Raw genomic sequence first — 24,867 nt, forward strand, 5'->3', positions numbered from 1 at the left:
CTGCCATAGACTTGCATTAAGGGGACGGGCCGTGATATCATGAGGGGCGGAGCCATGACGTCATGCTGCTCCGGCCCCTGTATCGCCCGTCATTACGCATAGAGCGAACTCGCTCTGTGCAGTAATGATGGCGGGGTGCCGCAGCGGCGATCCCCGGGGTCCCCAGCAGCGGGACCCCGGCGATCTAACATCTTATCCCCTATCCTTTGGATAGGGATAAGATGCCAGGGACGGAGTACCCCTTTAATCTGTCTGAAACCAAAACTGTCTGGTTGTGCCCATGAAAACCAATCACAACTATGGTAGAATGAAAGCTGAGCTGTGATTGGTTTCTCTGGGAAAACCCAACTAAAAACAGATGTGCTTTAATGATATGTCATTTTTAGGGCTCATGCACACAGCAATGCCATATCATATGGACCCATATCTACTCTGTGTGTCACAATATCCTGCTACCATAATGTGACATGTGAGGCAGTCCAAAATTGAAAGCCCATTAGGTATAGTAAGGACCATTGAAATCTATGGGTGCCTTATTATGGTTCTATACAAAAATCCTTACATTTTTCCATGGAAAGTATACAATAAACATTTCTGGATTTATGATACAATGTGATCACTGATTGATCATTTTATTATGGCAGTAAATTAATTTTGTAATATTATACAATTCTTTTAAGGAAAATGTTGCTTAACATGCATAAATGATTTTAAATAGATTAATAAGAACAGCAGAAGAGCAATGGCAATTCATTATTGTAATAAAAAAGCGAACTTTAGGCAAATGAACTAAAAATGACTCTTTTCTGATCTAGGTTTTAGTGGAAAACGTCTTGGGAATACATCAGTGAACATATAAATATTTATAGATTCCTGTCTTCAGCTTGTCTATTTTAGGAAGAGAGCAAATGTCCCATCGGTCAGGAATTACTATACAAGGAAACTCCTGCCACACCAGTGTCATATTACTAATGGCGGAAAAAAGGCCGCAGCCACTAGTGCCTCCTGCTGGTAGAACATGAGGTAAAGCTGTGTGTTTTCTATTGGAATATTGAATTATTCATACCTGAATGTAGAAATTGGTAAAGAGGATGATAAGAGAGATCATGTAGCAGTTCTGGAAATAAAGCCATCCCATGGGGAATGCACAGCGCCAAATCATTGCACAGCTGGTCTGAGTCATTGTCAGGACAAACTGGGTCTGTGGTAAGGAAAAATACACAAAACGTTCAATTCCGGCTATGCTGTAGGTCAGTGGTCTTCAACCTGCGGACCTCCAGATGTTGCAAAACTACAACTCCCAGCATGCCCGGACAGCCGTTGGCTGTCCGGGCATGCTGGGAGTTGTAGTTTAGCTACATCTGGAGGTCCGCGGGTTGAAGACCACTGCTGTAGGTACACATAATTTAAAAGATATGCACAATTCACACAGAACATTACAGTCTACTATGCAGAGTAAAGAGGAGTCTATAGAAGACCCTTATTCTGCCTCATAACAGAAAGGATCATCAGATCTTATCAAGAAGTGGACTATGGCTTTGACACATACAAGCTGTTGTTACAGTACAACACAGGGGTGATAGATAATAATAACTTTCGATCACAAACACAACGAGATTCTACAATCACATTTAGAATATGGCTCCTTACTGTGGAGTCACAGGGTCTTAAAGGGGTATTCCAGGAAAAAACGTATTTTTTATCTATCAACTGGTTCCAGAAAGTTAAACAGATTTGTAAATTACTTCTATTAAAAAATCTTAATCCTTTCAGTACTTATGAGCTTCTGAAGTTAAGGTTGTTCTTTTCAGTCTAAGTGATCTCTGATGACACGTGTCTCGGGAAACGCCCAGTTTAGAAGCAAATTCCCATAGCAAACCTCTTCTAAACTGGGCGGTTCCCGAGACACGTGTCATCAGAGAGGACTTAGACAAAAGAACAACCTAAACTTCAGAAGCTCATAAGTACTGAAAGGATTAAGATTTTTTAATAGAAGTAATTTACAAATCTGTTTAACTTTCTGGAGCCAGTTGAGATATATATATATATATATATATATATATATATATATATATATATAAGTTTTTTTCCTGGATAACCCCTTTAATGTTCTAATGTGCAATTCTTTGTAGGCTTCCATATGTATGGAACTATTAGATGGATTATGACTCAATTTTGCATATGAAAGTAAACGGAAAAAACTTGTATGCTCCTGAATAAAATCAGAGAAATACAGGGGTGCACTTCTAAGTGTTCAGGTTACGATTCTATAAAAAAAAGGTTCGGTAAAAGTACATTTAAGGGGTATTCCGGGCAAAAACATCTTATCCCCTATCCAAAGGAGGGTATTGCGTCTTCAGTTTCGGAAAACTCCGGGTTTCAGGGACTGGAGACGTGATGTCACGCCACACCCCCTCGTGACATCGCGCTACGCCCCCTCTATTCATGTCTATGGGAGGGGGGGAATGGCCCATCTTTGGTTAGGGGATAAGATGTTTTTGCCCGGAATACCCCTTTAAACCTAAAGTAGCATTCCAGCAAAAGATTTGACATTTTATTTATTTAGTGACATAACACATTTTTACTGTAGCCTCAAGCGTCCCCACCGCTCGCAGGACAAGTGGTTTTCAGTGTCAGTGGTATGTTAATCATTTCTAACACAGATGTTTTTCCTATACAGTGATTCCTCAACTTACAATGGCCTCAACATTACAATAGTTTCAACATACAATGTTTTTTTCTGGACTATTGTAAGTTGAAACCAGACTCAACATACAATGCTACAGACAGTCCAGATCTGTGAGACATGTCACAACTGGAGGAACTGACCAATCAGAATGTGCATTTTACTGGTAAATCACCTGTATTACTGAAGTACAAGCACTGACTGGCTGTCTGGTAGCGCTCCCCTACAGTACAGGGAGGAACTACAAGTTCTGTACTACTCCTTACCCGTGCCAGGGTTAGCTGCTCCTTTGGACACCAAGTAAGGGCGGCTCCATTTGGGACACTGTGTGTACTGTATAGGACCCTGAAGAAGCTCCTGTCCTCTACTTAAACTTTTGTTTCCCAACCAGGAAGGGGGGGAATGGCTACAACTCCCAGCATGCCTGGACAGTCAACGGCTGTCCGGGCATGCTGGGAGTTGTAGTTTTGCAACAGCTGGAGGCACCCTGGTTGGGAAACACTGTCATAGACAGTGATTTACAGTTCCCAGCAGCTTTTTCTTACTTTTATATGTAAGGATTTGTTTTATCTCTATTAGTTATCTACTTATTTCTCTTTATTCCTCGCTTTTTCCTATTTTTGGATGACATTTTGGGGCTTCAGAACCAATTACCAGGTTTTCATTGAATTATGGTTTCAACATACAATGGTCGTCCTGGAACCAATTAATATTGTAACTTGAGGGACCACTGTATCTTACCCCATAGATCTTTGGTTTTCAGAGATTAATAAAAAAAAACAAAAAACTGAAAAAGGAAAAAACAAAAACAGTGTTGCAGTTGTGGTGTTCTAAATCAAATGGAGTATACAGCTATAACATTATACTTTGCCCCACTAGATAAATATGGTGGCCCTACAGGTACTATTGTATGCTCCCAAGATTGTGGCAAGTTATCATGTGATACTAAAATAGAGAACACTTGGCTGATGTCAATGTAAAATCACCTGATACATCAGTTTGGATATCTATTATGAATGCAACATTAGACTGTTAACTAAAACCAGCATCTCCACCCTACTATGAGTGAAAGGGAGAGTGGGGGAAACGATACATTACACCTACAGGGAAGATACCACTTGCTGCCAAGGACACAATTAATGAATGAAAGGCTTACCAGCTGGCACTGTGTGATGTATTTCTTCCACCAAAGAAAAGGTCGCATGGCTGGAATAGCTGAAAGTCCGTAGTAGGAGTACATAAGGACATGGATAAAGCTATTGAGAGTAGCACCAAAGTAGGCTAAAAAAAGAAGACACAGATCTGGTAAAACCCATCATAGACATGACTGTTACAGTAAATATCATTATTTATATAGCCAACATTATACAGTAAGGAAAAGGCCAGCATGCACCAGGTCATCAAAGCCTTGCTTCATAAATTACCTAGTTTTTTTAATCAAGTTTTCATATTAAACATATTTTTAAGAATCTTTGGTGATGTTTCCTATTTTACTATCTATACTACAAAATCCTCTTGAAATCTTGCAGTTTTCACTCTGTTCACTGCTACTATTACTAAGAGGGAAGGGGGCTGCTACTACCCACAGGGTAGGCCACCACCTACATTAGGCTTCTACTTCTATCTAAAAGGGACTGCTACTACTACTAAGAGGGAAGGGGGCTGTTACTACCCACAGGGTAGGCCACCACCTACATTAGGCTTCTTCTTCTATCTAAAAGGGACTGCTACTACTACTAAGAGGGAAGGGGGCTGTTACTACCCACAGGGTAGGCCACCACCTACATTAGGCTTCTACTTCTATCTAAAAGGGACTGCTACTACTACTAAGAGGGAAGGGGGCTGTTACTACCCACAGGGTAGGCCACCACCTACATTAGGCTTCTACTTCTATCTAAAAGGGACTGCTACTACTACTAAGAGGGAATGGGGCTGTTACTACCCACAGGGTAGGCCACCACCTACATTAGGCTTCTACTTCTATCTAAAAGGGACTGCTACTACTACTAAGAGGGAAGGGGGCTGTTACTACCCACAGGGTAGGCCACCACCTACATTAGGCTTCTACTTCTATCTAAAAGGGACTGCTACTACTACTAAGAGGGAAGGGGGCTGTTACTACCCACAGGGTAGGCCACCACCTACATTAGGCTTCTACTTCTATCTAAAAGGGACTGCTACTACTACTAAGAGGGAAGGGGGCTGTTACTACCCACAGGGTAGGCCACCACCTACATTAGGCTTCTACTTCTATCTAAAAGGGACTGCTACTATTACTAAGAGGGAAGGGGGCTGTTACTACCCACAGGGTAGGCCACCACCTACATTAGGATTCTACTTCTATCTAAAAGGGACTGCTACTACTACTAAGAGGGAAGGGGGCTGTTACTACCCACAGGGTAGGCCACCACCTACATTAGGCTTCTACTTCTATCTAAAACTGCTACTACTACTAAGAGGGAAGGGGGCTGTTACTACCCACAGGGTAGGCCACCACCTACATTAGGCTTCTACTTCTATCTAAAAGGGACTGCTACTACTACTAAGAGGGAAGGGGGCTGTTACTACCCACAGGGTAGGCCACCACCTACATTAGGCTTCTACTTCTATCTAAAAGGGATTGCTACTACTACTAAGAGGGAAGGGGGCTGTTACTACCCACAGGGTAGGCCACCACCTACATTAGGCTTCTACTTCTATCTAAAAGGGACTGCTACTACTACTAAGAGGGAAGGGGGCTGTTACTACCCACAGGGTAGGCCACCACCTACATTAGGCTTCTACTTCTATCTAAAAGGGACTGCTACTACTACTAAGAGGGAAGGGGGCTGTTACTACCCACAGGGTAGGCCACCACCCACATTAGGCTTCTACTTCTATCTAAAAGGGACTGCTACTACTACTAAGAGGGAAGGGGGCTGTTACTACCCACAGGGTAGGCCACCACCTACATTAGGCTTCTACTTCTATCTAAAAGGGACTGCTACTACTACTAAGAGGGAAGGGGGCTGTTACTACCCACAGGGTAGGCCACCACCTACATTAGGCTTCTACTTCTATCTAAAAGGGACTGCTACTACTACTAAGAGGGAAGGGGGCTGTTACTACCCACAGGGTAGGCCACCACCTACATTAGGCTTCTACTTCTATCTAAAAGGGACTGCTACTACTACTAAGAGGGAAGCAGGCTGTTACTACCCACAGGGTAGGCCACCACCTACATTAGGCTTCTACTTCTATCTAAAAGGGACTGCTACTACTACTAAGAGGGAAGGGGGCTGTTACTACCCACAGGGTAGGCCACCACCTACATTAGGCTTCTACTTCTATCTAAAAGGGACTGCTACTACTACTAAGAGGGAAGGGGGCTGTTACTACCCACAGGGTAGGCCACCACCTACATTAGGCTTCTACTTCTATCTAAAAGGGACTGCTACTACTACTAAGAGGGAAGGGGGCTGTTACTACCCACAGGGTAGGCCACCACCCACATTAGGCTTCTACTTCTATCTAAAAGGGACTGCTACTACTACTAAGAGGGAAGGGGGCTGTTACTACCCACAGGGTAGGCCACCACCTACATTAGGCTTCTACTTCTATCTAAAAGGGACTGCTACTACTGTCTACAGAGGGGCTTTTACTAACCGCAGAGGGAACTACTACTACCTTTAGAGGGGCTACTGCTATCTAAGGGGTTCTGCTACTATTTACAGGGTATTTACAAAATGGCAGGGAGAAGGCACTTAGTGACAAGTGGAGGGAGGATGAGCAGCCATCACTACTAGGGCTGCGGCTTCAGAAGACTGGAAAAGCTGGGTGACAGGCAGTTCACAGTTCAGGGCTCACACTACAGTGAAGGGAGTCATATCTATCTGGGGCCTGTCTACCTACTGTGGAGCCCTACCTTATGGGGTTTCATATCTATTTGGGGGCCTGTTTACCTACTGGGGATCCCTACCTGATGGGGTTTCATATCTATCTGGGGGCCTGTTTACCTACTGGGGATCCCTACCTGATGGGGGTCATATCTATCTGGGGGCATGTGTGCCTACTTGGCAGCCCTACCTGATGGGGGTCATATCTGTCTGGGGGCCTGTGTACCTACTGGGGAGCCCTACCTGATGGGGGTCATATCTGTCTGGGGGCCTGTGTACCTATTGGGGAGCCCTACCTGATGGGGTCATATCTATCTGGGGGCCTGTGTACCTACTGGGGAGCCCTACCTGATGGGGTTTCATATCTATCTGGGGACCTGTTTACCTACTGGGGAGCCCTACCTGATGGAGCTCATATCTGTCTGGGGGCCTGTTTACCTACTGTGGAGCCCTACCTTATGGGGCTTCATATCTATCTGGGGGCCTGTTTACCTACTGGGGATCCCTACCTGATGGGGTTTCATATTTATCTGGGGGCCTGTGTGCCTACTTGGGAGCCCTACCTGATGGGGGTCATATCTGTCTGGGGGCCTGTGTACCTACTGGGGAGCCCTACCTGATGGGGGTCATATCTGTCTGGGGGCCTGTGTACCTACTGGGGAGCCCTACCTGATGGGGGTAATATCTGTCTGGGGGCCTGTGTACCTACTGGGGATCCCTACCTGACGGGGGTCATATCTGTCTGGGGGCCTGTGTACCTACTGGGGAGCCCTACCTGATGGGGGTCATATCTGTCTGGGGGTCTGAGTACCTACTGGGGAGCCCTACCTGATGGGGGTCATATCTGTCTGGGGGCCTGTGTACCTATTGGGGAGCCCTACCTGATGGAGCTCATATCTATCTGGGGGCCTGTGTGCCTACTTGGGAGCCCTACCTGATGGGGGTCATATCTGTCTGGGAGCCTGTGTGCCTACTGGGGAGCCCTACCTGATGGGGGTCATATCTGTCTGGGGGCCTGTGTGCCTACTTGGGAGCCCTACCTGATGGGGGTCATATCTGTCTGGGGGCCTGTGTACCTATTGGGGAGCCCTACCTGATGGAGCTCATATCTATCTGGGGGTCTGACTACCTATTGTGGAGCCCTAAGTGATGGAGGTCATATCTATCTGGGGGCCTTTCTACCTACTGAAGAGCCCTACCTGATGGGGTCATATATATCTATCTCTATATCTATCTCTAAGGCATTATTTACTTACTAGGGGAGCCCTACCTGCCTACCTACATGATGAGGGGATGTAAAGGGACATACCTTCCTGATGACGGGACGTACCTTCCTGAAGGGGGGACTACCTACTTAATGGGGTGGACTTACTTATCAGGGGCCCTATCCACCTAATGGTGTGACATACTGGTCTGCCTATTAAGTTTCTAATAATAAAGACCTTATTTACAGACTATTTTGGTTGAAATTATTTCATGTACCAGGACAAGTAGATCACCATGAGGGACAAGTAGATTGTGCTCCATTTTAGTCCGTTGGACAAGTAGTTTAAAAAAAATTCTAAATAAAATTCTAATAAAAATCAGGAATGATAGTGCTCACAGTACTTCTTCACTTTTACAAGACTTCTGAATGGCAGAATACTAGTGTGGCATCTGTTACTTTACTTCACGTCTCCAATATGGCTTCTGCACCAGACATATGGGGGGAGATTTATAAAAACCTGTCCAGAGGAAATGTTGCTGAGTTGCCCATAGCAACCAATAAGATTGTGTCTTTCAGTTTTGAAAAGGCCTCTGGAAAATGAAAGAAGCAATCTGATTGGTTGCTATGGGCAACTCAGCAACTATTCCAATGGACATGTTTTGATAAATCTCCCCCATAATCTCTCCAGAAGACAAGGAATGCAAGATGACCAGCTGTAGGTGAGCTGTGGTGGCATATTCGGGAGGTATAGGGAGATACAACTCCAAGTATACCTTAAAAATCCCCTATGGGGACTAAAACGTTTAATAAAAAAATGTAAAATCACCGTCTTTTCCATAAAAAAATAATATATATATATATATATATATATATATATATATATATATATAAATAAAAAAAAATTCTTGAAGAAAATGTCACATGGCAATAAAGGGAATCTGACTGCAGGGTCACCCACACTAACCTATATATAGAGGTAGATGGTGTGGGTGTTCTGAAGATATTGATCTTGTTGCTAATATGTTATTTCCTGATTCTGCGCAATGGAGGCAGCTGCTTCTGTATGAGCAATGCTTTCTCCCGTCTGCTTCAATAATGCAGTGAGATTGAAGCAGGGAGAAATATTCATGATGGGGGAGAAGACATCAGTCAGAGCATTGCACATGGTAGGTGCCGTCTCCATTGCGCAGGACAAGGAATTTACATATTGGGAAGGAGACCAATATCTATAGAACAGCTGCACTGTAAGCAGTGTTAGAAACAGGGTGCACCTAGTGTCGGATTTCCTTCACAAAAAAAGGATCTGTGATTGGTATCAATGAGTACTAGAATAAAAGTATCAGTACTTGTACGCGTTTGGGACATCCCTACTAAATATACAGGTAAATGTGCGGGTGACTCTGTTTCTAACGCTTCTTACCAGGTAAAAAGTGCAGCCATTCAAGAAATTCATCTTTTTTCTAGTAGCTTATTTTCTTTTTATCTGCACTGGCGGCATCTGCTACTGTATGTGCAACGCTTTCTCTGCCCCCTCAGGCCAATAACCCTGCCACTTTTGTCAATGACCCCACCCCTTCATAAACATATATTGCTCTTTCTCAGCAGGTCTGTGAAGGGGGAAGAGTTATCGTATAATGGGAAGGGGTTATTGTCGAAGCATTGTAGCAGCCCTCCTCAGTTGCAGTTAAGAAAAAAAATAACATATTGGGAACAGAATTAATATCTCCTGAACGGCTGCACCGTCCTCTGATGAACCCGTTGTATTTAATCATATAAAGGGGGAAACGCAGTGGGACACATGGGACAGATTTTGGTAAATGTGTTTCATGTAGCAGGATTTATGAGCTTACTTGGGCAGTTTGGTGAGGGTAAAACTATTGGGCCTTATTTGCTCAGCCTCTTACCCCACTGTTACATATACAGTGATCCCTCAACTTACAATGGCCTCAACATACAATAGTTTCAACATACAATGGTCTTTTCTGGACCATCGTAAGTTGAAACCAGACTCAACATACAATGGACAGACAGTCCAGATCTGTGAAACATGTCAATGGCTGGAAGAACCGACCAATCAGAATGGGCATTCACTGGTAAAACCCCTGTATTACTGAAGTGTATGCACTGACTGGTGTCTGGTAGCGCCCCCTACAGTTCAGGGAGGTACTACAGGTTCTGTATGCTTTACTTGTACCAGGGTTAGCTGCTCCTTTGGACACCAGGTGAGGGCGACTCCATTACTTTTTTAGGACACTGTGTACTGTATAGGATCCTGAAGAAGCTCCTGTCCTCTACATAGACCAGTGTTTCCCAAGCAGGGTGGCCCCAGCTGTTGCAAAACTACAACTACCAGCATGCCCGGACAGCCAACGGCTGTCCGGGCATGCTGGGAGTTGTAGTTTTGCAACAGCTGGAGGCTCCCTGCTTGGGAAACACTGACATAGACCGTGATTACAGCTCCCAGCAGATCTTTCTTACTATTATACGTAAGGACTTGCTTTATCTGTATTAGTTATCTACTTATTTATCTTTAATTCTCCCTTTTTCCTATTTTTGGATGACATTTTGGGGTTTCAGAACCAATTACCAGGTTTCCATAGAGTCCTGGTCTCAACATACAATGGTTTCAACATACAATGGTCGTCCCAGAACCAATTAATATTGTAACTTGAGGGACCACTGTACATCATACTGTCCTAAGTATTTTTTATTTTACATGTGTTGTTTTTTGTTTGTTGATTTGCACAATGTGGTGCCAGAGGACAATTCATTTTATGTATATCTAATTAAACATTATCTTTTAATAGAGCTTATCCCCCAACACTTATGTGATGAATAAGGCCTTCACTAAAATTCATACATGTCACATAAAAAAAATATATACAAATAAAGGTCAAGGCTGCTCCATATAAAACATAAACAACTTATAAAACATTAGTTATCAAGAAAGCAATGTGTAAAGGGATTCTTTAAAATACCATTTCCAATAATGTTACAACATGTGGTAATTCCAATGATAATAATGGAACAAAATAAGCACATGAATGTGTCCTAAGTAGCTTTATGATGCACATGAAGAGATTACTAGTACTCACAGTGTCCACAGGGTACCCAGTTCATGACAAACCACCAAATGCTAAGCATGGAGGCATGGTGATAGACATGTAGGACGGTTATCTGGTGGTTGTTTTTGCGGAGAATGAAGAAGAATGTGTCCATGAACTCAATAAGCTTGGAGAAGTAGTACCACCAGAGGACTCGAACTATCTGTAAACAAGAGATGTCTCTGCATGAATGTATACATTTGCCTTTGTACAAAAATCAGTTTAGAGATGGCAGAAAACGTTCAAGTAGTCCATGTACGCTGCACATACTGGGGCGTAGTTGTCAACGCAATTGTGCCAATGTCCAGGCAGAATATCATATTAACTTAGTATTAATGAGTTTTTCCAACACTTGTGAAATGTTGTAAACAGGGGACAAAGACTGTAGTTGCATGGAAAACAACTTGTTTAGATGATACCACAAATGTCTTGGTCAGAAAGGTTGGGGTTGGCCTACAGCAGAGAAGGTTGGCACAAATCAGGAATTGTGCCATATTGATCAAGGCAGCCTTGTGGAACATACTGCCAGGCAAGTAATGCTGGGGCATATATTGAGTGTATTACTGAAACTCCTTAACATTGCTACTTCACCAGTAGATGTACAAAGGCAATAAAAGCAAAGGTTTGCCTTAATTTACAATATTCCACACAATTTGTGCGGCTACATGATGTTTTCTGCTATATATATATATATATATATATATATATATATATATATGGAACCAACACATAGTAAACTTAAATGGAAAGATTTGCACCTTTTTCTGTTTTGGGTGCTCTCCTGGTTTTGGCTAAAAAGACTAACCAAAATACTGACTAAAATATTGTTTGTAAATTCAACCTAATAAGAAAATATGAGCCAATAAACCACCTTTAGTATCACCAGAGAGCCTTAAATCACTATCTAAATCACCAGTTCATGAAGGTGCCATATTCAAAATCTATTAATGGCATATTATAGATATCTGAGTTCTGCAGACTCCATTTCAACCTTTAAAGGGGTACTCTGGCGCTTAGACATCTTATCCCCTATCCAAAGGTTAGGGGACAAGATGCCTGATCGCGGGGGTCCTGCCGTTGGGGACCCCCATGATCTTGCACGCAGCACCCCAGTTAAAATCAGTCCCCGGAGCATGTTTGCTCCGGGTCTGATTACCAGCTGTCACGCCCCCTCCCATAGGCTTGCATTGATGGGCGGAGCGTGACGTCACACGGGGCGGAGGCGTGACGTCGCCGGCCCCGTAGTTGCCGGTAATCAGACACGGAACGAACATGCTCCGGGGACTGATTTTAACTGGGGTGCTGCGTGCAAGATCACCGGGACCCCCGCGATCAGGCATCTTATCCCCTATCCTTTGGATAGGGGATAAGATGTCTAAGCGCCGGAGTACCCCTTTAAACGTGCTGTGTCCTACAGACCTTGCTACCAGAGATAACCAGTGAACTCTATGCAAAGGACCCGAACTGCCAAACTATCAGGTAAAGTAAAGTCAGTATAGGCTATTTCTTTCCCATATTCAATAAAAAAGATTTTTTTTTTATATAAAAAAAAAGTACTAGAATAATGAACTTTTTGAATATGTTCATAAGGACAATAAAAGTCCTCTCATACAGATTCCACCCACAATGGGATATGTCCCCCCAAAAATTGTGGGTTTTCAAAAAACAGCTCTTAAAAAATAAAAAAAATTTAAAAAAAAGTGACCACTTTTTTCAGTGCTGTCTATTGAAAAATACATGCTTTTTTGCACATTTCCCATTATTATTTTTTAAATCAACTGGTGCGACAAAGTTAATTAAACAGATTTGTAAATTACTTCTATTTAAAATCTTAATCCTTCCAGTACTTATCAGCTGCTGTATGCTCCACAGGAAGTTCTTTTCTTTTTGAATTTCTTTTCAGTCTGACCACAGTGCTCTCTGCTGACACATCTGTCCATGTTAGTAACTGTCCAGAGCAGGATAGGTTTGCTATGGGGTTTTTCTTGTACTCTGGACAGTTCCTGACATGGACAGAGGTGTCAGCAGAGAGCACTGTGGTCAGACAGAAAAGACATTCAAAAAGAAAAGAAATTCCTGTGGAGCATACAGCAGTTGATAAGTACTGGAAGGAATACGATTTTTAAATAGAAATCTGTTGAACTTTCTGGCATCAGTTGATTAAAAAATGTTTTCCACCGGAGTACCCCTTTAATGCCAGAAACCACACTTCTTTTCCATGTGAACATAACTTTACTATACAGTATTTGCAATGTTAGTCTACATTAAAAGAAGACATAAGGTCAGTGTGAAGAATTTGGCCTTTACATCATTTTGTAGCCTTGGGTTCTTCATTTCCAATGTTTTTTTGTTGCCTCCCCTTTCCTCAGATAATATAAGGATTTTTACAATTTACTATTGAATGTTTATGAAGATAAATATTACTGCTTGATCTATATTAACCACTTAAAGGAGATGTCTGGTGTGGACTATTCCTATTCCATTCTGCCCAGGCTGAAAAAAAAGAGAAAACAAACTTTCACTTACCTTCCTACGTTCCCCCGGAGCTCCGCAACAGCTGATCGGTTGGCCGGGCTGTCTGCTTCCTACTTCCTTTAGCCCGGGTTCTCACACGGCGGTTCAGCCTATCACCAGCCGCAGCGATGTCCCTCCTCTGCCGGTGATAGGCTGAAGTGCCGTGTGATGTCTCAGGCTAAGGGAAGTAGTAAGTAGACAGCCTGGCCGACCGATCAGCTGTTGCGGAGCTCCGGGGGAATGTAGGAAGGTAAGTGAAAGTTTGTTTTCTCTTTTTGCAGCCCGGGCAGGATGTAATAGGAATAGTCCGCATCGGACATCTCCTTTAAGGGCACGGCCCATTTTAGCCTTGAAGACACTTTTTGTTTTTTCTCCTTGTCTTTTAAGAGCAATAACTCTTTTATTTGTCCATCCACAGAGACATATGTTTTTTTTTTTTTTTTTTGTGGGACCACAAAAAGCTGTATGAGGGCAAATTTTTTGTGCCAAAATTTGCAGTTTTTGGGTAGGGTCACGCAACACAGTAGGAATTACACTGCATATTCTACTATGAGCAGACACATAGGGCTACACGTGGTAGTCCTGTGTGTGCAGTGAGGTTTGGAGGTGGGCCTGCATGTCACAGTCACATCGATGTGCTCAGCCCACCTCCAAACCTCACCGCACACACAGGTGGTGCCGCATGTAGCCCTGTGTATATGCTCATAGGAGAATATGCAGCGGATTTCGTAGAGCGTAAAATAAGCTGCGTATACGTTATGTGCGACCCTACCCTAAATCTGTACTATTTTTGTTTTAATTAAACTTTTTGTTCGCCAAAAGACACAAGACACTGCCTCCCGTCACTAAAAACCCCCACAACACACTGCCCCCCTCTACTTACAACTCCCACAAGACACTGCACCTCGTCACTTTCAACCCCCACAACACACTGCGCCCTGTCATTTAAAATCCTATAACACACTGCCCCTCTTCACTAACGATCACTATAACACACTGCCCCCCCCCCATCACTAACATTACGGAAAGTAACGGAGAGAAGGATATTGCTCACATCACAGATTCGGCAGTAAGACCATAGTGATCTGCTTGCAGGGATGAGCACATTCCTGGACCTTCCCAGCCCATCCCACAACTTTTCTGGACACGCCTCCTGCAATGCATATTAACCCCTTAAGGACCACAGGTTTTTTCGTTTTTGCACTTTTGTTTTTTCCTCCTTACCTTTTAAAAATCATAACCCTTTCAATTTTGCACCTAAAAATCCATATGATGGCTTATGTTTTGCACCACCAATTCTACTTTGCAGTGACATCAGTCATTTTACCCAAAAATCTACAGCAAAACGGAAAAAATATCATTGTGCGACAAAATTGAAGAAAAAACGCCATTTTGTAACTTTTGGGGGCTTCCGTTTTACGCAATGCATTTTTCGGTAAAAATGACACCTTATCTTTATTCTATAGCTCCATACGATTAAAATGATATCCTACTTATATAGGTTTGATTTTGTCGCACTTCTGGAAAAAATCATAACTTCATGCAGGAAAATGTATATGTTTAAAATTGTCATCTTCTGACCCCAATAACTTTTTATTTTTCTGCGTATGGGGCTGTATGAGGGCTCATTTTTTGCACTGTGATCTGAAGGATTTATCGGTACCATTTTTCTATTGATCAGACTTTTTGATTGCTTTTTATTCATTTTTTCATGATATAAAATGTGACCCAAAATACGCTATTTTGGAATTTTTTTGCGTGTACACCATTGACCTTGCAGTTTAATTAATGATATTTGTTATAGCTTGGACATTTACGCACGCGGCGATACCACATATGTTTATATTTATTTACACGTTTGTTTGTTTTTTATGGGAAAAGTAGGGTGATTTGGACTTTTATTAGGGAAAGGGTTAAATCACATTTATTAACTTTTTTTTTGCCGCATGCTATTAGCCCCAAGTCCCGGCTTCAGTTAACATGTCGGGACCGACCTGATATGACACGCAGTCACCACGTGACCACGCGTTATATCGTGGGAGCCGGCCATGGACGTAAATACCGTATACATACGTGGTATTTTGCATGCTTATGCATTAATAGGGATGCAGTGAAAGGGAAATTTTGGACCAAACCCGAAAATGTAGGCTGTGCTTGGCCAAAAACCGAAAATGCATTGCCCCGCCCACTTTTTTCAATACAGTTTTTGTAAAATCAGAATATTTTAGTTACTGATGTACTTGAAGGTGACACCAGAACAAATACAGGGTGGCTATAGAAAGTACTGTCCGGGCTTGGAGCCACAGCACTGCCACTCACCATACATTGACTCCAGGACACACTATAGGGGAACACACCTATTTGATTGGTTGCTATGGGCACCTACCCGTATCTTCCTCAGCATGTTCCGATAAATCTCCCCCTTATATCTATCTTCAAAAAAAATCAGTATGCTTAAAATGTTATCTTCTAACCCCTATAACTTTTTTATTTTTCCCATATATGAGGTTGTATAGTGGACTAATTTTTTGTGATCTGTATTTTTTTTATCATTTTTATTTTGATGGGGACTTTTTGGATAACTTTTTCAGTGAACAAAAACCCGCAATTCTGGCCATTGGTATTTTTTTTCTCTTACATTTACGCCATTGATTAGGCGGAGCCTGGACCGCGCTGCACGAGACCTAGGGAAGGGGGGGGGGCCTGGACCGCGGAGAGAGTGTAAGTTGAAAAACCACGCCCCTATTTTAGGCCACACCCACCGGAATTATCGTCAGGAAATCCCCTTAGCCGAAAAGGCTGAAAAAGGTCATTTTCGGGCGATAATTTCCAGCGGCCAAGATTTCCGTTCATCCCTATGCATTACAGTGGCCTTTACAGATTTTTTTTTACACATGCACCCAGGGGAACTGCTGTGTACTCCAGGTTAGGAAACGCTGTACTAGAAGGCTCATGAATCTGGTTTCCTATGGTCTCTGAAGTGCTTCATATTGGTTCACAATTTTAACTACACCTACAGATGCCATATGTCTCAGGGAAGCCACTACACTTGGGATACAAACAAATAAAAAAAATGTTAAATGTTTTTTTTGTATTTTGTTACAATGTTTTTAAAACAGTTTTTGTTCTGCACCTATTTTATTTTAGCCTGTGATGAAGAAAAAAAGACAGTTATGCAAATGAAATTATGTAAGAATATGTGCAATGATCAGGAAATAGCTCAATCTCTACACAGCTACAGTTTTATTGTCAAGTAAATGGGGCTGCCAGCAGTTCCCTGTACAGGTTTTAAAGAGGATGCAGTGCTAAATCTTACTCTTAAGCTGGCCATACACTTCCAATAAATGTTATCCAACAGCTATCTCCCCCATTTAAGCCATTCACAAGCTTGGTGGAACATTCATGTGTTCCAAATAACAACATGGGAGGTAAGCCGCTGCCAGACAGCTCTGGCAGTGGCATATCACCCAGAGGTCAAAACAATCAGGCAGTTGAAATACAACATGCCCGATCATTCTCTCCTCTAACATTTTCTGTTGGGAGAGTTGGGAGGACCCCATACACATTAGATATATATATATATATATATATATACACACACACACATTACAATCAGGGGGCTTGGTCAACTTTTCCCTACTGTGGAAGGTGACCATTAGTGGGCATCCCAAGAATCAAACCCTTATTTAAAGAGAACCAGTGTTTTTTCCTGACATGCCTGTTTTAGTAAATACCTGTATTCTCCATGAAATACCAATTCTGCAATCATATCCTATAGCTCAGAGTTGTTCCTTAGCAGGAATGTATGACTGCTAGTTATCATGGGGGGCATCTACCCACACAGTGTGAGTATCTAAAGTAGAGATGACAGTGCCAGAGCTGTCATCTGTCAGTAAATGTCACAACTGTTGCACACCAAAATACAAAGTCTTTACCTTAAAACACATCTGACCACAGAGGTCACATGATTCCCCTCATTACGGTATGGAAATAAAAGTAATTATACAGGCAGGAAAGTTACCCTCTTATTTCCCATCCTTCTTTTGTTCTGTTCGTTCTTGCAGCATACTATGAGGATTTATTACGACTGGTTGCTAAACAACAAAGTAATTTGCTATTTGGCTCGGTCTCAAATTTATTCACCATGAAACAGCTCTCATGCTGACAGATGATTAATTCAGTTCAGTTGGTGCTATTACCCTTTGACTTCTTTGGGACTAATGCACCACATGTTCACTAGTACCTTAAAAGAAGACTCATACTGGGCATCTTCAGGAAGGTGGGATTCTTCTACACTCCGGTACTCCTAATGAAGTATTTGTAGAAATGACCTTGCCATACTTCAGTCCCACAGAGTTTAGGACTCTTGTAGACAGTGATGGGCCATGCAGTAGTATGTATTTTCTTATACAGAAAACAAGGCCATGGTATGTTCTGTAATTGCAGAAATGTGCTGTTTACCTTCTGACGGACATATGCATGAACACACTATGGGCTTGGACTGTTCTCTGCTTATCAGGGAAGAAAGTGCAGCTTGAGATGTGCTCGAACTTGCTCAGAACTTAATAAAACGCATTTTACAACTAGTCCACAGATTATTTACAATGTTTCCTTTAACTAGCCAGATTCTTCTGAAAAATAGATCATGTATTTATTATGCATCATATCTGTCCATAATTTCACATAATTCTTTGATAAACCATATTGAGGATTAATAAATACTTCTGCTAATAAATACAGTTGTCAGTTTTCTTTCCAATACCAGAATAGTCCCCAGAGTAATAACGGTGTGCGCTGCTTGCAATATGTCACAATCTGTACCTGGTGGAATCACCCCACTAGTAACTGCTCTTTATTTTATGACGTAAAAAGGCATCCAGTAAACCAGTGATATTTATCATCTACTGCAAAAACTAACATACAATCATTTCTGTCACTGTTTAAAAAAAAAAAAAAAAAAAAGTAATAAATAATGTTTTTTTCTCACCTTCATGTCTGCATCTCCTCCACTGTGAGTGTCCTGGCAGAAAAAGTTGTAGCCGCCTTCCCATACTCCAGTTACCAGCTACAAAAGAGTAACATGTTTAGGTCAGCAGCATAGTAAAATAAGTACTTAAAATATTATATTTTAGACCTAGGAGCCAAAAGGTTGCTGAACGCGGCAATGTTCGGCAGCCACATATAGAGTGAGCAAAACCCTGGCAGTACATGCGCGCTGTACTCTGTTCATTCTAGGGGAAAATGTTGTGCCCGTTGTGAGGATTGGTGAGGGTCTCAGTGGTTCTAATTCCATGATCAGCTTGTTATCCTCTATTGTTTTCCTATCAATAATCAGTGCTTAATGCAGCATTTAGGATGAGCAGTGTGCTAAATGCAGAACGCTTCCTTCATGTGTATGAGCCATTGTCATGGAAATCTGTGATATTGCAATGATGTCAGAGGCAAAGCATCGGGGAGAATATGATTTGTGTGCTCCCAGTAGGCATATCACTGCTGATCTAGTGGCCCAGTATAATCAAGTGGCCCAACAGGCCTTAGATTAATACTGACCTGATCTACATAAAGAAAAATGCTTAATGCAAGTGCTTGCCCCAACCAGTAGTGCTTCGTGTAAGAACACTTATGACCACAGATCTTTACATTTTGAATAATCCAATTGATCAATATAAACTTGAAGTAAAACAGGTATGATATACATAGTTACGCAGGCTTGAATTGTGTTTGGAAGATATTTTTACATATTTGCTACTTTGTTTGGTACAGTGCTGTATTTATGTGCCCTTGGTTAATAACAGTGTCTAACATGGTATAATTATACTGTGCATGTGCTGTCCTGTCCAAATCATAGTAATCTAACTACACTTACAATTTAGTGCGAGATTGTCTGCTGCACTGAACTGATAATACCAGTAAAAAGCTAAATAATATGCATATCTAAGCTGTATCTGCGTGTTGTACAATTACAGAAGCAGATATGCTTATTGATGCTAATGAAAAGTAGTTGTTTTCTGGCAGTTAAGACTTTTGTCTGTGTAAAAATCACATGAAAAAAAAAAAAAAAGTAAAAACCCATTAAGGGTAGTCACACATGCTGTATTTTGCTGCCCAGTGACTTCAATGGGTAGGAAAATATGCGAAAGTAAATATGGCATGAGTGACCCTACCCTAGGGCTATATTCACACAGCAGAATTTCCGCACATCCCCACCAATTCTGCGTCCGCATTCACTTGGGTGGTTTCTGGCTTGTGCGGATTTCGTATGGAATTGGTGCAGATTTTGTGCAGAAAGTGTGAATGGGAGAGCAGAATCCTATTGAAGTCTATTGGGCTTTAATTTGATGCAGAATCCGCATGTGGAATCCAACAAAGGGCATCTATAGCAACCAAAACAACCCTCAAATAATTGTTTCACCTAGCATTTAATTTCTATTTATTTAATGTTATTGTTAATAAGTAAATACTTCTTAGAGGTTGTCTGGTTTTGAAAAAACATTTTCAAAAACACTATTACTAAATTCTGAGCTAGGCCTCTCCTTTAGAATCCCCATCTACTATCAATAGAAGATACAAAGAGCATCTCACGCTCTGCAGCACCCAGCACATCCACATGGTTACTGTGTAATACTTACTTTCACCTTAAAGGGGTATTACAGGCCAAAACTTTTTTTTATATATCAACTGGCTCTGGAAAGTTAAACAGATTTGTAAATTACTTCTATTAAAAAATCTTAATCCTTCAAATAGTTATTAGCTTCTGAAGTTGAGTTGTTGTTTTCTGTTTAACCCCTTAAGGACGCAGGACGTAAATGTACGTCCTGGTGAGGTGGTACTTAACGCACCAGGACGTACATTTACGTCCTAAGCATAACCGCGGGCATCGGAGCGATGCCCGTGTCATGCGCGGCTGATCCCGGCTGCTGATCGCAGCCAGGGACCCGCCGGCAATGGCCGACGCCCGCGATCTCGCGGGCGTCCGCCATTAACCCCTCAGGTGCCGGGATCAATACAGATCCCGGCATCTGCGGCAGTTCGCGATTTAAATGAACGATCGGATCGCCCGCAGCGCTGCTGCGGGGATCCGATCATTCATAACGCCGCACGGAGGTCCCCTCACCTTCCTCCGTGCGGCTCCCGGCGTCTCCTGCTCTGGTCTGTGATCGAGCAGACCAGGACAGAAGATAGCCGATAACACTGATCTGTTCTATGTCCTATACATAGAACAGATCAGTATTAGCAATCATGGTATTGCTATGAATAGTCCCCTATGGGGACTATTCAAGTGTAAAAAAAAATGTAAAAAAATTTAAAAGTAAAAAAAAGGGAAAAATCCCCTCCCCCAATAAAAAAGTAAAATGTCCGTTTTTCCTATTTTACCCCCAAAAAGCGTAAACATTTTTTTTTTATAGACATATTTGGTATCGCCGCGTGCGTAAATGTCCGAACTATTAAAATTAAATGTTAATGATTCCGTACGGTGAACGGCGTGAACGAAAAAAAAATTAAAAAAAATCCAAAATTCCTACTTTTTTAATACATTTTATTAAAAAAAAATTATAAAAAATATATTAAAAGTTTTTTATATGCAAATGTGGTATAAAAAAAAAGTACAGATCATGGCGCAAAAAATGAGCCCCCATACCGCCACTTATACGGAAAAATAAAAAAGTTATAGGTCATCAAAATAAAGGGATTATAAACGTACTAATTTGGTTAAAAAGTTTGTGATTTTTTTTAAGCGCAACAATAATATAAAAGTATGTAATAATGGGTATCATTTTAATCGTATTGACCCTCAGAATAAAGAACACACGTCATTTTTACCATAAATTGTACGGCGTGAAAACAAAACCTTCCAAAATTAGCAAAATTGTGTTTTTTGTTTTAATTTCCCCACAAAAATAGTGTTTTTTGGTTGCGCCATACATTTTATGATATAATGAGTCATGTCATTACAAAGGACAACTGGTCGCGCAAAAAACAAGTCCTCATACTAGTCTGTGGATGAAAATATAAAAGAGTTATGATTTTTAGAAGGCGAGGAGGAAAAAATGAAAACGTAAAAATTAAATTGTCTGAGTCCTTAAGGCCAAAATGGGCTGAGTCCTTAAGGGGTTAACTGCTCAATCAGGATGTCACGTCCCGGGAGCTGTGCAGTTCCTATGGGGATATTTTCCCATCATGCACAGCTCCCGGGATGTGACATCATCATTGAGCAGTTAGACAGAAAACTTCAGAAGCTAATAACTATTGGAACAATCCTAATTTTTTACACTCGCATGTTCTTGTAGACCCAATTTTTGAATTTTTGCAAGGGGTAAAAGGAGAAAATTTTTACTTGTATTTGAAACCCAATTTTACTCGAGTAAGCACATACCTCATATGTCTATGTTAATTGTTCGGCGGGCGCAGTAGAGGGCTCAGAAGGGAAGGAGCGACAAATGGTTTTTGGGGGGGCATGTCACCTTTAGGAAGCCCCTATGGTGCCAGAACAGCAAATAAAATAAAAAAACACATGACATACCATTTTGGAAACTAGACCCCTCGGGGAACATAACAAGGGGTAAAGTGATCCTTAAAGGGGTATTCCAGGAAAAAAAACATTTTTATATATCAACTGGCTTCAGAAAGTTAAATAGATTTGTAAATTGTTTCTATTAAAAAATCTTAATCCTTTCAGTACTTATGAGCTTCTGAAGTTAAGGTTGTTCTTTTCTGTCTCAGTGCTCTCTGATGACACGCATCTCGGGAAACGTCCAGTTTAGAAGAGGTTTGCTATGGGGGTTTGGTTCAAAACTGGGCGTTTCCTGAGACACGTCATCAGAGAGCACTTACACAGAAAATAGCAACTTTAACTTTAGAAGCTCATAAGTACTGAAAGGATTAAGATTTTTTAATAGAAGTAATTTACAAATCTGTTTAACTTTCTGGAGCCAGTTGATATATATATATAAAAAGTTTTTTCCTGGATAACCCCTTTAACCCCTTAACGACGCAGGACGTATATTTACGTCCTGCGCCGGCTCCCGCGATATGAAGCGGGATCGCGCCGCGATCCCGCATCATATCGCGTGGGTCCCGGCGCTAATCAACGGCCGGGACCCGCGGCTAATACCACACATCGCCGATCGCGGCGATGTGCGGTATTAACCCTTTAGAAGCGGCGGTCAAAGCTGACCGCCGCTTCTAAAGTGAAACTGAAAGTATCCCGGCTGCTCAGTCGGGCTGTTCGGGACCGCCGCGGTGAAATCGCGGCGTCCCGAACAGCTGATCGGACACCGGGAGGGCTCTTACCTGCCTCCTCGGTGTCCGATCGACGAATGACTGCTCCGTGCCTGAGATCCAGGCAGGAGCAGTCAAGCGTCGATAATGCTGATCACAGGCGTGTTAATACACGCCTGTGATCAGGATGAAAGATCAGTGTGTGCAGTGTTATAGGTCCCTATGGGACCTATAACACTGCAAAAAAAAAAGTTAAAAAAAAGTGTTAATAAAGGTCATTTAACCCCTTCCCTAATAAAAGTTTGAATCACCCCCCTTTTCCCATAAGAAAAATAAAACAGTGTAAAAAAAAATAAAAATAAACATATGTGGTATCGCCGCGTGCGTAAATGTCCGAACTATAAAAATATATCATTAATTAAGCCGTACGGTCAATGGCGTACGCGCAAAAAAATTCCAAAGTCCAAAAAAGCGTATTTTGGTAACTTTTTATAACATTAAAAAATGAATAAAAAGTGATCAAAAAGTCAGATCAAAACAAAAATCATACCAATAAAAACTTCAGATCACGGCGCAAAAAATGAGTCCTCATACCGCCCTGTACATGGAAAAATAAAAAAGTTATAGGGGTCAGAAGATGACATTTTTAAACGCAGAAGTGCGACAAAATCAAACCTATATAAGTAGGGTATCATTTTAACCGTATGGACCTACAGAATAATGATAAGGTGTAATTTTTACCGAAATATGCACTGCGTAGAAACGGAAGCCCCCAAAAGTTACAAAATGGCGTTTTTTTTTCGATTTTGTCGCACAATGATTTTTTTTTCCGTTCCGCCGTGCATTTTTGGGTAAAATGACTAATGTCACTGCAAAGTAGAATTGGCGACGCAAAAAATAAGCCATAATATGGATTTTTAGGTGGAAAATTGAAAGGGTTATGATTTTTTAAAGGTAAGGAGGAAAAAACGAAAGTGCAAAAACGGAAAAACCCTGAGTCCTTAAGGGGTTATTACCCCACAGGTGATTCACGACTTTTGCATTTGTAAAAAAAAAGAAATCTTTTTTTCCCTAAAATGCTTGGTTTCCCAAAAGTTTTACATTTTTAAAAAGGGTAATAGCAGAAAATACCCCCCAAAATTTGAAGCACAATTTCTCCCGGTTCAGAAAACACCCCATATGGGGGTGAAAAGTGCTCTGCTGGCGCACTACAGGTCTCAGAAGAGAAGGAGTCACATTTGGCTTTTTGAAAGCAAATTTTGCTCTGGGGGCATGCCGCATTTAGGAAGCCCCTATGGTGCCAGGACAGCAAAAAAACAAAAACAAAACACATGGCATACTATTTTGGAAACTAGACCCCTCGGGGAACGTAACAAGGGGTAAAGTGAACCTTAATACCCCACAGGTGTTTCACGACTTTAGCATATGTAAAAAAAAAAAATTTTTTTTTTTTACTTAAAATGCTTGTTTTCCCAAAAATTTTACATTTTAAAAAGGGTAAAAGCAGAAAATACCCCCCAAATTTGTAACACAATTTCTACCGAGTATGGCGATACCCCATATGTGACCCTAAACTGTTGCCTTGAAATACGACAGGGCTCCAAAGTGAGAGCGCCATGCGCATTTGAGGCCTAAATTAGGGACTTGCATAGGGGTGGACTCCAGCTGTTGTAAAACTCCCAGCATGCCTGGACAGTCAGTGGCTGTCTGGTAATACTGGGAGTAGTTGTTTTGCAACAGCTGGAGGCTCCGTTTTGGAAACAGTGGCGTACCAGACGTTTTTCACTTGAATTGGGGAGGGGAGGGGGGCTGTGTAGGGGTATGTGTATACGTAGTGTTTTTTACTTTTTATTTAATTTTGTGTTAGTGTAGTGTAGTGTTTTTAGGGTACAGTCGCACGGGCGGGGGGTTCACAGTAGTTTCTGGCTGGCAGTTTGAGCTGCAGCAGAAAACTTGCCGCAGCTCAAACTTGCAGCCGGATACTTACTGTAAACCTCCGCCCATGTGAGTGTACCCTGTACGTTCACATTGGGGGGGGGTGCATCCAGCTGTTGCAAAACTACAACTGCCAGCATGCACTGACAGACTGTACATGCTGAGTTTTAGTTTTGCAACAGCTGTAGGCACATTGGTTATGTATCACTGAGTTTGTGACCTGACTCAGTGTTTCACAACCAGTGTGCCTCCAGCTGTTGCAAAACTACAGCTCCAAGCATGTACGGTCTATCAGTGCATGCTGGGAGTTGTAGTTTTGCAACAGCT

The 24,867-nt window shown here is 41.8% G+C and overlaps 1 protein-coding gene across 2 annotated transcripts in view; it reads right to left on the minus strand.

Annotated features, from left to right (window-relative positions):
• Positions 1-24,867, minus strand: part of ELOVL5 (ELOVL fatty acid elongase 5) — a 96,453-nt gene that overhangs the window by 5,154 nt on the left and 66,432 nt on the right. For both annotated transcript variants that reach the window (XM_056565733.1, XM_056565732.1), the window contains exons 4-7: positions 18,374-18,451; positions 10,864-11,035; positions 3,843-3,967; positions 1,067-1,201 (exon numbers count right to left, since the gene is read on the minus strand). In XM_056565733.1, coding sequence (XP_056421708.1) covers positions 1,067-1,201; positions 3,843-3,967; positions 10,864-11,035; positions 18,374-18,451 — 510 coding nt within the window. The remainder of the gene's footprint in view (positions 1-1,066; positions 1,202-3,842; positions 3,968-10,863; positions 11,036-18,373; positions 18,452-24,867) is intronic.

Source organism: Hyla sarda, chromosome 3, assembly GCF_029499605.1.
Source record: "Hyla sarda isolate aHylSar1 chromosome 3, aHylSar1.hap1, whole genome shotgun sequence".
Taxonomy (NCBI): Eukaryota; Metazoa; Chordata; class Amphibia; order Anura; family Hylidae; genus Hyla; species Hyla sarda.